This window comes from Drosophila gunungcola (assembly GCF_025200985.1).
Source record: "Drosophila gunungcola strain Sukarami chromosome 2R unlocalized genomic scaffold, Dgunungcola_SK_2 000011F, whole genome shotgun sequence".
NCBI lineage: Eukaryota > Metazoa > Arthropoda > Insecta > Diptera > Drosophilidae > Drosophila > Drosophila gunungcola.
The window spans coordinates 466,229-480,217 of NW_026453169.1; the positions used below are offsets into that span (position 1 = coordinate 466,229).

The 13,989-nt window shown below is 41.2% G+C and overlaps 1 protein-coding gene across 1 annotated transcript in view; it reads right to left on the reverse strand.

Annotated features, from left to right (window-relative positions):
* Positions 1–1,253: 1,253 nt before the first annotated feature.
* LOC128255488 (irregular chiasm C-roughest protein) overlaps positions 1,254–13,989 on the reverse strand; it is a 125,559-nt gene continuing 112,823 nt past the window's right edge. The window contains exons 11-12 of the mRNA XM_052985126.1: positions 4,165–4,343; positions 1,254–4,098 (exon numbers count right to left, since the gene is read on the reverse strand). Of these exons, the coding sequence (XP_052841086.1) occupies positions 3,790–4,098; positions 4,165–4,343 (488 nt within the window). The 3' untranslated portion in view covers positions 1,254–3,789. The remainder of the gene's footprint in view (positions 4,099–4,164; positions 4,344–13,989) is intronic.

A 13,989-nucleotide genomic window follows, 5' to 3' on the forward strand; every position in this document is an offset into this window, starting at 1 on the left:
GGTGTCGGCGTGTTAGTGCAAACATTAGCCTTACTGTACCGTACGCCCCCGCTTGCTGTAATCTCGCTGGCGCCTCGGCAGATCGAAGGCATTTCACTGTCATTAGCGCCAGAAACCGGCCTGGTTATCGATGGTTGTTGCGGGCACATATAGTTGGGCAAACAGGTTGCCCGACTCTTTAGGCCAAAAAGTGTAGCAGCCAGGTCCACCACAGTGGGGTTACTACAATCCTGCGGTGTCGATGTACTTTTGATTTCCAACTAATAAACAAGAGCCGCGCTGGCTGCTGCCGATTTGGCTGCTGGTGTTGACAACGCAACTCTGGGTTCGAGATTGGCATTGGGATTGGGATTGGGCCAATGCACCAAACCGAGCCAAACCAAAAACCGGAATCTGCTTTGCGCAAAACGAGCCGAGCCTGCGGTCACCCAAAAGCTGCATTCGGTTGGCCTTTCCCTTTCGTTGGCCCCTGGTTGATAGTGATATTGATGCAACTGCCATGGCCAGTGCCACTTCAACTGGAAATGCATGCCAGCACTGGCAGAAAGCGACATTGGCATTCCGTTCAGATTGGGGTTCAGCTTGCCAATTGTTTGGTGGACACCCACGGGGAAGCAAATGTTTGGTGGCAGTGCAGGGAATGGAAAGTGTTCCTTGGGTGCGAGAAGATTGCTGTTTTTTTCGATGAGTCTGTGGCAAAAAATCTATCTATGATGTTTCAACTCAATTCAATAATTTATTATTTGTTTTCATAAAAAACAAATAATAAGAAATGTAACTTTTTGTGATTAGTAAAATAAGCGATTATAAACCATAAATATGCTTTACGACTTTAAGCTTAATTACAGCGGAAGCTCAGTAATAGTTTTTTTTAGTTTAAAATGTTATATAACCAGATTTCCGGTAAAAAAAAGTACTTACAGACTTCCTTATATTTGTACTGTACGAATGATACTTACCAGCCATTTGTTGTTAGCTTAAAACTGAGAGTTTTATAGCCACTTAAGAAATGAGTAGAGTTATTTACTTTTTTACCCATTACCCACTCGAGAGTAACTTCATCGTCGATTGCTGGCTGTTTTTCTTTAACTGTTTTCCACATTGCTGCTTAATGACGGGCGTTGCTGGCTGCTGATTGATTGTGTATGTGTGTGATGGCGACTCCTCTGCAGAGTTTTCCCGCTTTTCCGGCCCTTGGATTGGACCACCCACCATCGACCCAGCCCCATCGAGTTGAAGCAATTTTCTTTTTGTTGCATTTCTCTGCTTTTAAATTTTATTCCATGTTCATTTTCATTTCTCTGTGTTGTGTGTGGTGTTTTGTTTGGTTTATTTTTGCCGTTCCCCTCGCCTATCATTTTTATCTGCATTTTTATTTGCATTCTTCTCGGCTTGTGTTTTACTTTATGCTAAATTGGCTATTTTGTTTTGTTGCTTTGTCACTTAAACTTGTAAATTTCCTCGGCAGGCTGCCCTGACCTGACCTGACCTTCCTGCCCCCATCACCAGGCCACTTGCTCTTCGACTCTGGCTTAAATGTAACAGTTTGTTTGCCGGGTGGCCTGACTCTAGCCAAGAATTCGGAGCTACTGCATTGCTGGGCAGTGAACGGGGTCGCTTAAGAGTTATATTTTGATTCTGATTCTGTTATCCGGCCTGCTCCGCTCCTCGGTTAAAGTTTCTGGCCATTACCATCATCGAGGCTTCGTTTACGGCTAAAAGTGTTTCTTGTGGTTGTTGGTGGTGGTTGCTTACATTTCTCTTGGGCCTATGACTTATATATGTAAACCGTTTCTGCTTATTGTAACACGTATGGTTGTATTTGTATTTGTATTCGTATTCGTAATTGTATGGGTTATTAGTGTCCCTACTCCCAAACATTTTGCACTACAGATGAACATTCTGTCTCCCATACTCGTATCGTAATTACTCATTGGTTTAAAATTAATTTGCCACATTCGGTTTGTGTTGCACTTAGGAGCTAATATTTTCTTTAGTAATATATGTTTGTTTGTTTGTTGGTTGCTTGTTGGCTTCGTTATAAATAATATTTTGTAAATATTACCAACACAATGAATCATAAATACAGTACGCACTGTTCGCACATTCACTTGTTTAGTAATTTATTTGTTAGTTAACATGACGACGTGTTTGTTTGCTTGTTTTGTTCATACAATTCGCAAATTTTTGCTGACAATAAACTCAAGGAGCGAAATCACTAAACAGAACTATACATAGGGTACACACATACAAATATGCTTGCGGGCATACTCCTCCACATATGTATATTCGTATTAATGATTAATTAAATCTCAATTTAAACTTATCATTTTACAATGCTCTCCGCTCTTTGCCAGAATTCTTGGAACTCTGCAAATGTAATGTTGCTGTGGCTTAAATTGGCGTTAGGTTCTTCTAAGTATTTCTGGTTTTTACACTGATCCCTTAGCCTACCGATATATAATAATTATATTTATTGCGCATAGGATATAGAATAATCTGAAGCTTAGATCGTCTAAGAAATAAATTACAAAAGCTTGGGCTTTGTACAAAAAATGATGTGCAAGCAAACGATTTTGCCGGCTCTTTTTGATCTTTAAACTGAAATATTTTACAATAGCTAGTAATCGAATAGTTATGTGGCTGTACTCTGTTATATTACATACATTACTGTTTAATTTACTCATGGAACCGCTACATATGATATTTAAATCGCTTTAATTTTGCTTTCAAACAACATTTAACACTTTTTATCATATTTTTAATATTTGGTTTTCTCCTTAGGGTTGAGCAATTCTCTACTTGAACATTTATATACAATTATCGCTTATGTGGAGGGTCTCTCATTTGTTTTTGGGGCCATAAGTATGCTTACTTTTGTGTTATAAAAATATTCGTAGTAAATGGAAACGATTTGTTTTTGGTCCTTTTAAACGATTGGAAAATCATAGAAAACCATAAGGTGCGATTTAATGCTTAATAGAACCCAAATTTGTTTTAGGTTAAAACTCTTTTGATCATTCGCTTAATTTCATTTCCCAAAATATCTTACAGTTTCTTTGCTCTGGGGCAAATTTTGTTCAAATGGAAGGAATTTGTTCGTGCCTGGTAAGTATTACTTCGTCTGTCGTTTCTTCATTTACAATAATAAACTATAAGTTCTTCTCCTTGTGCTTTTAGTACTAAACATTTTGAAAATATTTAACAAAATCAGTCGCTTTCTCGATCTCTCTTCGTCATCGAAAAGGAACATAAAGTATTCGTAATAATCAACGTTTAACAATGTTTTTCCAAAGAATTGTAAACTTGTCCTTACGATTTCTGGCTTTGGCATTTAAGTTAAGCGCACACTCATACACATTGACATACAGCGATAAGGTTACAGTTACCGTTACAGTTACAGTTACGTTTACAGTTACAGTTACAGTTACAGCTAGGGGTTACAGTAAAAATATTTGAATAGCTTAGGGTTAAAGAGTCTATTCCTTTTTGAGGGAGGGGTTCTAGAAAAGTGTTTGTTTTTTAAGGATAGTGATGGGCCTGGGATCTTAGCCTAGGGCAATTTTGATGCTTGGCTAAATCGGTTACAGATACACATACATATTGCTATAAAGAGTAGTAGTTGTGTAGCATAGTCCACTTGGTAATGTCGAGTAGTTGGGTAAATCCATACGTATGCTTAGCCATAAGGGGGTTAGGTTACATAGAACATTCGGTGTAATAAACGCATCAGTCACTCCCAAAGAAATCATTCATTCAGCACTAAATCTCACACGATCCGTTCTAAGTCTAATGCCTGATTCTAATTGCCAGGCCGAAAACCAGGGCCGCAGCCGTCGCCCACCCGCCGCGCCCATTGGCGGGGCAACCGCTGAAGACGGGAAAGTGGATCTGCTCCGGCCGATTGAGCTCCTCCTCCTCGTCGTCATCATCAATCGAATTGGACAGCTGTCGATGGCGCTTCGTGAAGTTCACGTTGAAGACCGCCTCGGCAACGCCGCCCGGTGTGGACACTATGAAGTAGAAGGTCCTTGGCACACGTTCGTGCATGCTCACGTACGTCAGTCGCGCCTCCTTGCAGAAGGGCGTGGGCAGATCCTGCGAATGGGGGAAAATCGATTACATCTCCGTTGCGGACTACCACTGGCTAACATCTCAACTCACCTTCACCGCGTAGGCCAGCACTGTGGTGCCGTACTGGTTGCCGGGCGTGAAGACCCGATCTCCGTGCAGCCAGCGGGCGGCATGGGCCGGCGGATTGGCGCAGAACTCCACATTGAGGTGCAAAGGCGATCCCGGATAGGCGATGGGCGTGGCATTGAGAGCCATTACTGTGGGTGCGCCTGGAAATAAAACAGTAATATCGGGGTTAAGCTAGCTCTCCTTGAAGGTTACTCTTAATAAATTGTATTATATTATAACTAAATATTTTGGATGAAAATGTTGTAAGAAGCATAAATATTTATTTTTCCAACACGGCTCTCTAAAAACATTTCTTAATTTAATACTACTGTAAATCATATGTCTATATCATATGTATATTCCTGCTTCGGCCCGCAATGCAATTTCACCATTTCTGTTGGATGAGAGTTCTGTGTTTATTTATTTAATAAGAACAAATATTATGCATAACTATTTACTTTGCCATTTTAATATTTATTCACGCTCTGCACAAACTACATCAACATTAAAATTGTGTTCTTTTTATTTTTGTTCATACGGGCTCGACCAGCACACAAAATAAAATAGATTTAATACTCTCGCTGCTCGTAGGGATGTGTCTGTATCGACTTGGCTGTTGATGCTATCCAACTTGCTTGCGGTTTTATCAAAATACCTGTAAAATACCTTAGAGGTTTCGATTTTAGGACACGAAAAACTCCATCCCAAAGTTGATAACCTAAAAAAAATATCTGATAGTTGTTGAACAACACTTGGAAAATAAAAACTGATCAATTTTCCGATGGGCAAGGCGATTAGAAACGAGAAGGATTAACGCAGCCGATTCGCTCTTGAAAACTTTTGTGATTTTGCTCCACCAGTTAGCGCAGCTTTGGCTCGTTAGCCAGTCCCTGAGAACTTTTCGCACCGAGATTCCCTAAGCAAACTTCCGTAAGCCTTCTACGTCGCACTCCACACATGCTAAGCCAATTCCGGCGCAACTGTACTCCGATGCCAAGTTTGCTTCGCCTGGCATGGCATCAGCTGCAATTAAAGCCAGGGCGAAAAGTTTACGGCCACCGTTACCGCCACCGCCACCGTCATTGCCATCAGCATTGCCATCGCCACTAATTAAAAGCGTATCACCCGACAAATGTGCCACTTACTGCCGCACCCAGCGTTGCAAGGACGATCAGCACCTCTGGATAAGTAAACGCTGGGCGTGGAGTGGGAAAAATCAAAATAAATAGAGAACAACATGTCGTGGGGCCAAAGGAAAAGTTGGCCCAAGAACGCCGAAACTTCATTAAAAAGTTTGCGCCAAAGCGAATTTTGTGGAACTTATGTGGGCCTTATGCCCAGGGTCGGGGATTATCTCAGTGAGATGCTAAGGCCTGACGATGTTGGCCAACACTGCGACAATCCAATTAGACACATGTGCCAACCCTTTCAGCCCGATTTTTTTTTGTCTTGGGCCACCTCGTCGTCCGTTGTTGCACAGCGTATTTAATTATCAAAAGGCTCGAAATTTTGCAATTTTCCCCATCATCGCCCTGAGATAGAGCTTATGGAATGGAAGGAGGGTTGCCACATAAACTTGTGCCGCAATGGCGACCCTGGCAAACAAAATGGTCGAAAGTGTTAAGTGCAAATGAGTGTTGGGCGGGCGGGCAGGCAGACACAAACAAAAACAAATCGAAGAGCTCGTTCGACACTCGCAAATTTATAACCAGAGAAACCCCTTTTTGCAAAGGGACCTGGGCGACTAACTGTAAAATCAATTAAAGCAAGTGCGGCAGGGTTGTGTCTGCCTGCCAAATTATGCGTTCAACGCCATTTTGTCGAGCCCCAGCTCAGCCCTCTTCTTTCCCTTTCCCATTCCCATTTCCCATTTCCCCCCGTGGAAAAAGTGTAATTTATTTGACAGCCAAAAATGATTTTTGCATGAGCCTCTTACCCAGCATCCTATTCACTCGGGCTCTCAAAGAGATTTAAATTCTATTTTGATTTGTAGCCAGTGAGCCGTGTGCAAGCATTTTACCCCAGAGCCCAGGTGAATGGCTGTCGACTGTGCCCCCAAGGTCAGTGCTTTGGTCATTGGTGCGACTTTTAATTTGATTTCCACTCCGTCCACCCGGGGGCGCCAAATAGAAATGAGTTTTGAATTGCCCGCAGTTGGGGAACGACGATGGCATGGGAATTATTTGGATATACTCTTTGCAAATAATATGGATTTACAGACAATCCTTGCGTGAAATACCAATAACATCAGCAGGGAGAGAAAAACCATGCCAGATAAAACAATAACAAGTTCCGAAAACAAGGGGGACAGACAGTGAAAAGTTCTGTCCCCCAAGTAATTGCAGCTCGCGAATGAATGCGAAAATTCAATTATTTTTCGGTCGTTATTATTTCTTTTCTTGCTTTCGAGGCCACTTTCCAACACTGTCCTCGTTCCCGGGCAATGCAAACGCATTTTATGCAGTGACGGGGAAAAAAAGGACAACAGCTTACAGCGACGTGCAATCAATGGGGTGAAGTCGGCGTTCCAAAAAGCATCCACCACTCCTCAGCCAAAGTGTTGTAAAACGTTTTCCTCTGTAGCTGTCGTTGTGATGCTGCCTCACCTCTTTGCAAAGTTTTTACACAAAAGGCAACTACGAAAAATTAAGTTAACTTTTTCGGGCAACGGGAATTGAGTAATTTTCAGCCGTAAAACTTTATTATTTTGGACTGCAGGACTTCGTTGCGTCTGCTCCCTTTTTCCTTTGCCATTGTTGTTGCAACAATTGTAGAACATGCAAAGTTGCTGTTATTGTTTAAATATTTATTTTCAGCTGTTGCAGCTGTAAATGCCGGCAGGAAAAGTTGTCTAGTGCCCGAAAGTGGGCAAAAACATGCAAATTTCATTGGGCCAACGGGGAAAGAGGATCCGCCAAAGCAACTCTTCGGGCAATGGACCAAAGCAACATGTAATTACATTAAGCCAGCCAAATTTAGCTACACATTTGAATGTTCTCAAACGCGAAAAGAGAACAAACTTTTTTCGAAAAGTGGCTTCTAAATGGGGGTATGAAATATTTATATAAATACACAATCTTGTTTGTACAAAATTTATTAAAAATTAGGTCAAACATTTATTTATCTTATGTTTAAATGGTGATAAATATACTTGAAAAACTACGATTTATGGATGACATTCGAAAAACATTTATTTTATTTTGCTTTCGTATATGCTTTTAAGACGATTCCCAACGAAATTTTGGAATTTTAGCCGTGGCATGCAATTTAAATTAGAGCTATTCACACACCTCGAATATAACTTTATAAATTTTTTTTTTAAATATAGCTATTTTAATAATTAAATGTCTAAGCTCAAAAGGGATTTGCTACTTTTTCTGTCCAGCTTACTAATTATAAACTCTTAGTTTGTAGCGATAAGATGAAACCTTTGTATTAAATAATTTAAGGATATTTAGACTTAAAACCTCTGTAAATTGCGGTCCTCACTTAATGTCTCTATATTCTCTGTGGACAATCGCTAGTGCCAAAATGACAAGAAAATGGTGGAGCCGCTCAGATTAGAGCCAGCCAATTCAGGTGAGCGGCGCCAGAAGACACAAACAGCTTGCCAAACATGCCCATGGGGCTAAGACTCCACCTTGAATTCGGGCTAAGAGTCCGGCAAATGTTATTATGCATGCAGAGCTCCATGGGAAGAGAGCGGGTGGCAAACGCTAAGATAACAGCAATCCGACAGGCAGCAAGTGAAAATAACAATCATAATATTTAATTATGCAATGGTTGCCCGAGGCACAGCACGAGCTGGACTCGAACTCGGATCCGAATCCGGAAACGGGTAGGAGTAGAGGATGGGGATGGGGATGGGGATGGCCGGGGACGGAGACGGTGACGGAGAACCATGTTATGCCCCTGAATAATTAATAAACATTGTGTGCACTTAATGCAAAAAGCTGCAAATAAAATTACCAACCGACCGGCTCGTTGTGTACTGAAACATTGCCGGGCGTTGAAAAAACAAAAGAGAGCGGGTCCGGGGCTCAAATTGAAATTACGTGCTCGGGCTGAGCAATCAAAAAGGGATTAGCGGGTTGTTTCTGCTTTTAGTTTGCCATTTGTCACTTGCCAATTGCACGGGCGCTTGCCACCTTTGGGCGCTTTTAATTGAATTTATTGTCTGCGAGGTGGCAGCTGAATTATTGATTACCGCGATGACAAGTTAACCCAGTGAAGGATGCGACTTGGCGCCAGGTCCGAGGCTTTTCGGCATTTATCTTAAGTTTGGCAACTTTTCGGGCCAGCCTAAGCTGCTCAAAAATTAATGAGGGGACTGGGTGGTGGTGCCGTGTCGCTTGTGTTTTAGCCAAAAGGTTGGAAAACTTCAGCAAGTCATCTTGTGTGGTTTGTTCTGCTTTTGTAAGTCGGAGCACGCGTTTTTCGGAAGATTTTAGGACGCGCTGCCTTGTGGCGGTAAGAATTTTAAATGGAATTGCCTTTGTCTTACAGAGAAAGTAAAGTTTGTATTTAAACATCTTTAACAGCTCTTATTTTAACCATAAATTGCCCTACTGATAGTAGTTCGAATGATTTAGTGTCAATCAAATTTATTGTATTCAAGATTCTCATAGTTTTTGGTTATTTTGGTTATTAAAATAATGAAATTATATTTCTAAATATAATAAAATTTTAATAAAAATTGTTGGATTAGACTTGGAGCTTTGCAAACTATATATAGCAGCTTATCGCTTTTTGCTATTTATTTTGTTTTTTTTTTACGGTGTAACAGAAGCATACTTGTCGCTTAGAAAACACCTACAGTATGCTTTACTTTTCCTAATTGAAATCCCTTCAAGTATGTCGACTTCAAAGTCAATTGCTTGGGGACAACTGGACTGCTCCACAAAATCCGAAAGAGCAGAACTGGGCCATTAGGAGTGACCAAACAAACTTTGATGATGCAATGACCTCTAAGTGGCGAAAGGACCGGACCGAGATCTAGACAGAGATTGATATATGGTGGAGGTAAAGTGCAGCTCTGGTTATATCAGGGTTATCTTTTCAGAAGAACAGCGCGAGTGTGTGTGTGTGTGTGTTGCTTGTGCTTGCCTACACACTCGTGTAAATATCTCTAACCCAAATCTTGAAAATTTACAAAGCGCGCTTCTATGGCTGGCAATGTTGTCAACACAAATTAAGCTAGCATGTAAAGCTGAATGCTGGCAGCCCCCTCACACTCACACTCACCCCGCCGACCCCTTAGTTTTCGTATTTAAATATGCTCTTTCACTTTCAATATCAAATGAGTGGCTGGTTGGCAACTTTTGCCTGGCAGCAAGATTGCAACTTGCAGATACACGGATACGTAGATACTTTGGCCGGGACCGGCAAAGTTTGCCATATAGAACGTGTGTGTGAGCGTGAGTGTAAGTGTGTTTGTGGATGGAACCGAACTTTGAATGAACAGCATCGTATGAAACAGCAACCCAATTTGAGACAGTCCCCCTTTATGCCCCCTGCAGCTATTGCAAATTGCACAAGTTGCCAAAAATCGCTTCACATGTGCCACTTAAAGTTTTCGGGTTTTGGCCCGGCTCTGTCCTGCAGTTTGCCAACTTGCAAGTTGCCAGGACTCTGCTTTCCTCTTCACTTTTACTCCTTTTACCCCGCACTATTTTCCAGGCTACCTGCCACTTGTAAATTTAATAAATTTTTGCATTTTTTGTTTGCTTACGTTGGGCCGTGAAAGTGAGATGTCAGAAAACTTTTAAGTGATGTTGGCAAACACACAGAATTATGGTTAAACAAGAAGAAAGTGAAGTCGGGGGAATGGCAAACTTTGATGGAATTGAACGTTCATTTAGTGTTTATTTGCACGAAGAAAACCTGTCTATGTTTGCAAAACCGAATTTTGGAATTCTTTGGAAAAGGACTATGTTATTGAAAGCATTTTTTTACTTAGTTTACCGCAAGTAAACATTTTTTAATTCATAAATTACTCTTTCCCTTTAATGAAAAACTCTGATAGAGTAACTAAAATTGATAACACATCCGAAAATAATTGCTGTGTATACAATTTTAAACTAAAAAATCGTTTCTAGTTTAACCTTCCAAAGGTGCCCAAATTCCAAGCTGAAACAGACCAAAAACCTCTGAATAATCTTATGACAATCTCTTTCAATTTTAAACAATTTATGGCACAGTGCTTTTTCTAGCCTTCCAGATTTTAGTTAAAAAAACACACTTCTGTCCGGAGTAAGGGAAAACATTTCAAAATGCCAACTAGAGAGCCTAGGTTTATAAATTGAACGTTCATTTGCGTTTTTCGAGCCGGTAAAACGCAGGAACTGTGTCCAAAAGGCTAAGGGGTTAAAGGACCCAAGGGAGGACCTTCACATCCCCTGAAATACGGACCGCACCACCTGGCGCCAGGACTTCTCGGTTACTCCCACATTTACGTAGGCGCCTGATAAAATTGTGTGTGTCCAGTGGCGAACGGTGGCAATGTTTGCGGTTATGGCGAATGCCAACCAGACACGCCCACCGCCCCCACATGGGTTTGTGTGTGTGTGTGTGGTGTGTGTGTGGGGATGTGCGTGCGGCAGGCCTATGCTTTATCGTCTGACATTTGACATTTTTATTAGCTTTGCGGCGACGGCGTTTAATTACTTTGTAGGCTGCTACCAATGTCCGACATTTTTATATGCACTTCCTGGGCTGTGAAATGCAATTAAAATATGCATTTGAGTTATGCCAGGCCGTTGACCGACCCCAAAAAACCAGCGTGGACAGCTCATTATCCCGTGTAAAACGGAGGGGAGATATACTAATTTTGACATAGTATAGTACGTAATAGCGCATTAAAATCGAACCAGTTCTGTCTGCTCAACCCATTAAGATCAGTGCCTGGGCAAATAGCCTTTCCTCCTGCTGCCATAATCCACTTGAGGCCAACTTGCGGGGGGTTGACATTATTATAGAGCAACTCAGCTGCCTCCCAGCATCCGCTTATTAGTTTAGTGCAAAACCAGCAAATGCGGCTGCCGCTGGGCACAATTGGTGGCTGCGATTTCGAAGGGGTTGACAAACCACCCAGCCAGGCCAAGCAGCCAATCTCCTCCTGCTGGCACCACTCGACGTCTTGCGGCGCGGAATTTGCATACTCAAGTACGGAAATCAACTGCATTTTGCTAATATTTTCGCAGACGAAGTGCGAGTTGGTCAAGTGGCGGGAATTGGTCTTGATTTTGGTCCCTGAGAGGTCACACACAAGGCTGTCAGTTTGTTTTACTGCTCGCATCCGGCGGGGTCGGTAAAATGGGTGGTTGACTGGACTTCTGGCGTCATTGCGACGTCTGCTGGCGTCTATTTGCACAACTTTTTCAGCTCATTTCCGCTGCAGCTGCAGACAGCCCGAAAACCCCAGAAAAGTTGCCTCACCAGAGCTGACAACTACCCAATTCAACAGCAGAACAGGACATCCAAAAAAAAAAAAAAAGGACAAAGAGAATTTTTGTATACTTAATTATATTAAAATAGAACCAACATTTCCTGGACAATTGTCTTTTATATGTGTTTTTTCGACAGTAAATGTATAGTTTTTTTTTAATTTTTTTGTATTATTATTAAAAAAAAATTTGGTATTCTATGAAATTTTGTGTGATATTTTGCTGACGAAAAAGCATATTTTATTTGCATATCTAAAAATAATAACTAATATTTTAAAATTATTAAATCACAAAAACAGAAATATAATTTTCAAAAATGATTTTCCTTGGATTTTGCGGCAAAGCTCATTTAAGTAAGGACAGATCTGTCCGAAAAAGGACAATTTGGCAGCACTGCTACTGCTGTCCCGCTCATAATTTGCCTATCTCAGTCGCTCCCGCTTATGGAAATGGCCAAAAATGATTTCTGCAACTGTCTGAAAAGTTTTCACATGCTGCCTTGGCAGCCATTTTTTAGCTTCCCGGGGTGTTTTTGATGACAAGTTTCTGACTTCATATTTTAACTAACGACTCCAGACAGCCACCCACACACACAGAGATTGGAATAGTGCAAGCAGGCAGCACATATGGAAAATTATAATTTAGTCAACAATTTTTTGGCTCCGGCTGCGTGTGTGTGTGTTTTGCAGGAAAATTGAAGCGTAAAAATGAATGCTTGAGTGCGCTCTGTGCAAAAGACAACACACCGAAAAGGACACAAAACTGATGACAGTATGGAGCTAGGACGACAGTAATGAGTGGGGAAAGTTGTGGCACTGCGTTCGGGCAAATGTTTTTCTTTGGCCTTTCCAGGAAAACTATTTCGAATGCACAGCCCCTTTGTGCACATTCCCAGGAAACTGAGTAACCATTTGGCTTGCTTATAATTAGGAAAAGTTGCAATATTTACCCAGCAAATCAATCGGAAATTGAAGAGAGGGCCCTTCTACCAATTTACCGAGTTGAAATCAAATTATTTCCAAATCCCAAATCGTACTTCAAAGTACATACTTTTTTTGTCGGTGGTTAAACTATTTACCAGCACACCAGACATTCCCTTGGGTTTCCTTATGCCAGGACTTTGAAGTTTTTAATTCATTTCAACCCCCGGCAAAGCCGATTCAAAAACGTTTATCTAATGCTCAAGATCGGTTTTTTTTTTATTTGGGCTGGGCTGGGTAGCATTTAACATGCAATTTAGCGCAGCTGCTGTGAAAATTCCTGGCTGCTTTTAAAGCCTTGTCGCAGGGCGCAATAAATTGCCATTTAAATGAGGCACAAATGAAAAGCAAAACGAGAGCCAAAAAAATTCTTTCGCATATTTTATGAAAAGGGGACCCAACCTACAAAGAAAAAAAAAATTTGCCAACCCCGAACTCCAAACCTAATGAGTAGAAACAAAGCAATATTTGCTGGCAAACGCGCCAAATTCCGAAAGCAAATTTGCCAAGAAGAAAAATTACGCATGGAAAATGGAAAAATGCGAAAATATTTCCTCAGCATGCGTTGATCAAAAGCGAGGAACATGCATATTACAAATTAGCATGCATAAAGCAGGGCCCAGAACGGAATGGCCAGAACGGGGCGGGGCGGGGCGGGGCGGTGCGGGGCGATTCGAGTGAGCCAGGGCATAAAGCAATATTTATGTTCTCGTATCGCTCGAGGGGAGTTGCGATGGGTTGGGCTGTGCCGCGTTACTTGCCCCAAATTAAGCGTGGAATATGCGTGGAGAAGATTTTATTAAAACAGGCCGAACTTGGGTCTCATTGTACTTGAGACGGGACCCGCGTTCTTGGTTCCTTGGGTTGTAATAAAAATTCCGCAAATAATCATTAACAGGGAGTTCAGCATTACGCAAAGGGAATGCAATATGCGATAAGGAGGTGCCAAGTGGCTGGATGGATATTGACAAATATTTAAATAAATAAGCATTTATATGCACAGAAATCATTAGGGGCTTAAAACTAGCAGTAAAGGAGTGTAAAATCTTACTGCAATATATTTAAAATCTAGAAGTCTAGAAATCTAGAAATCTAGTGCTGTTAGACACATTTTAAAGCAGTTAACAAACTCTAGTGATTTCTGTGTTTAATTATAATTAATATTTCATACTGTAATTATTTTGCATGGGTATTTTAAAATAAACATGTACAAAGGCGTTGCAATGTTAACAAATAGTCTTGACAATTTCGACCTCAGGAAAATAAGTCAGCTTAAACGACAGTCCATTTATGGACATTCCTTATTAAAATCCACTTTGTCACAACTTTTCGCAGCATTTGTTTAAATTACTTAAATTTGCAAGGCATAACGGGAACAAAAA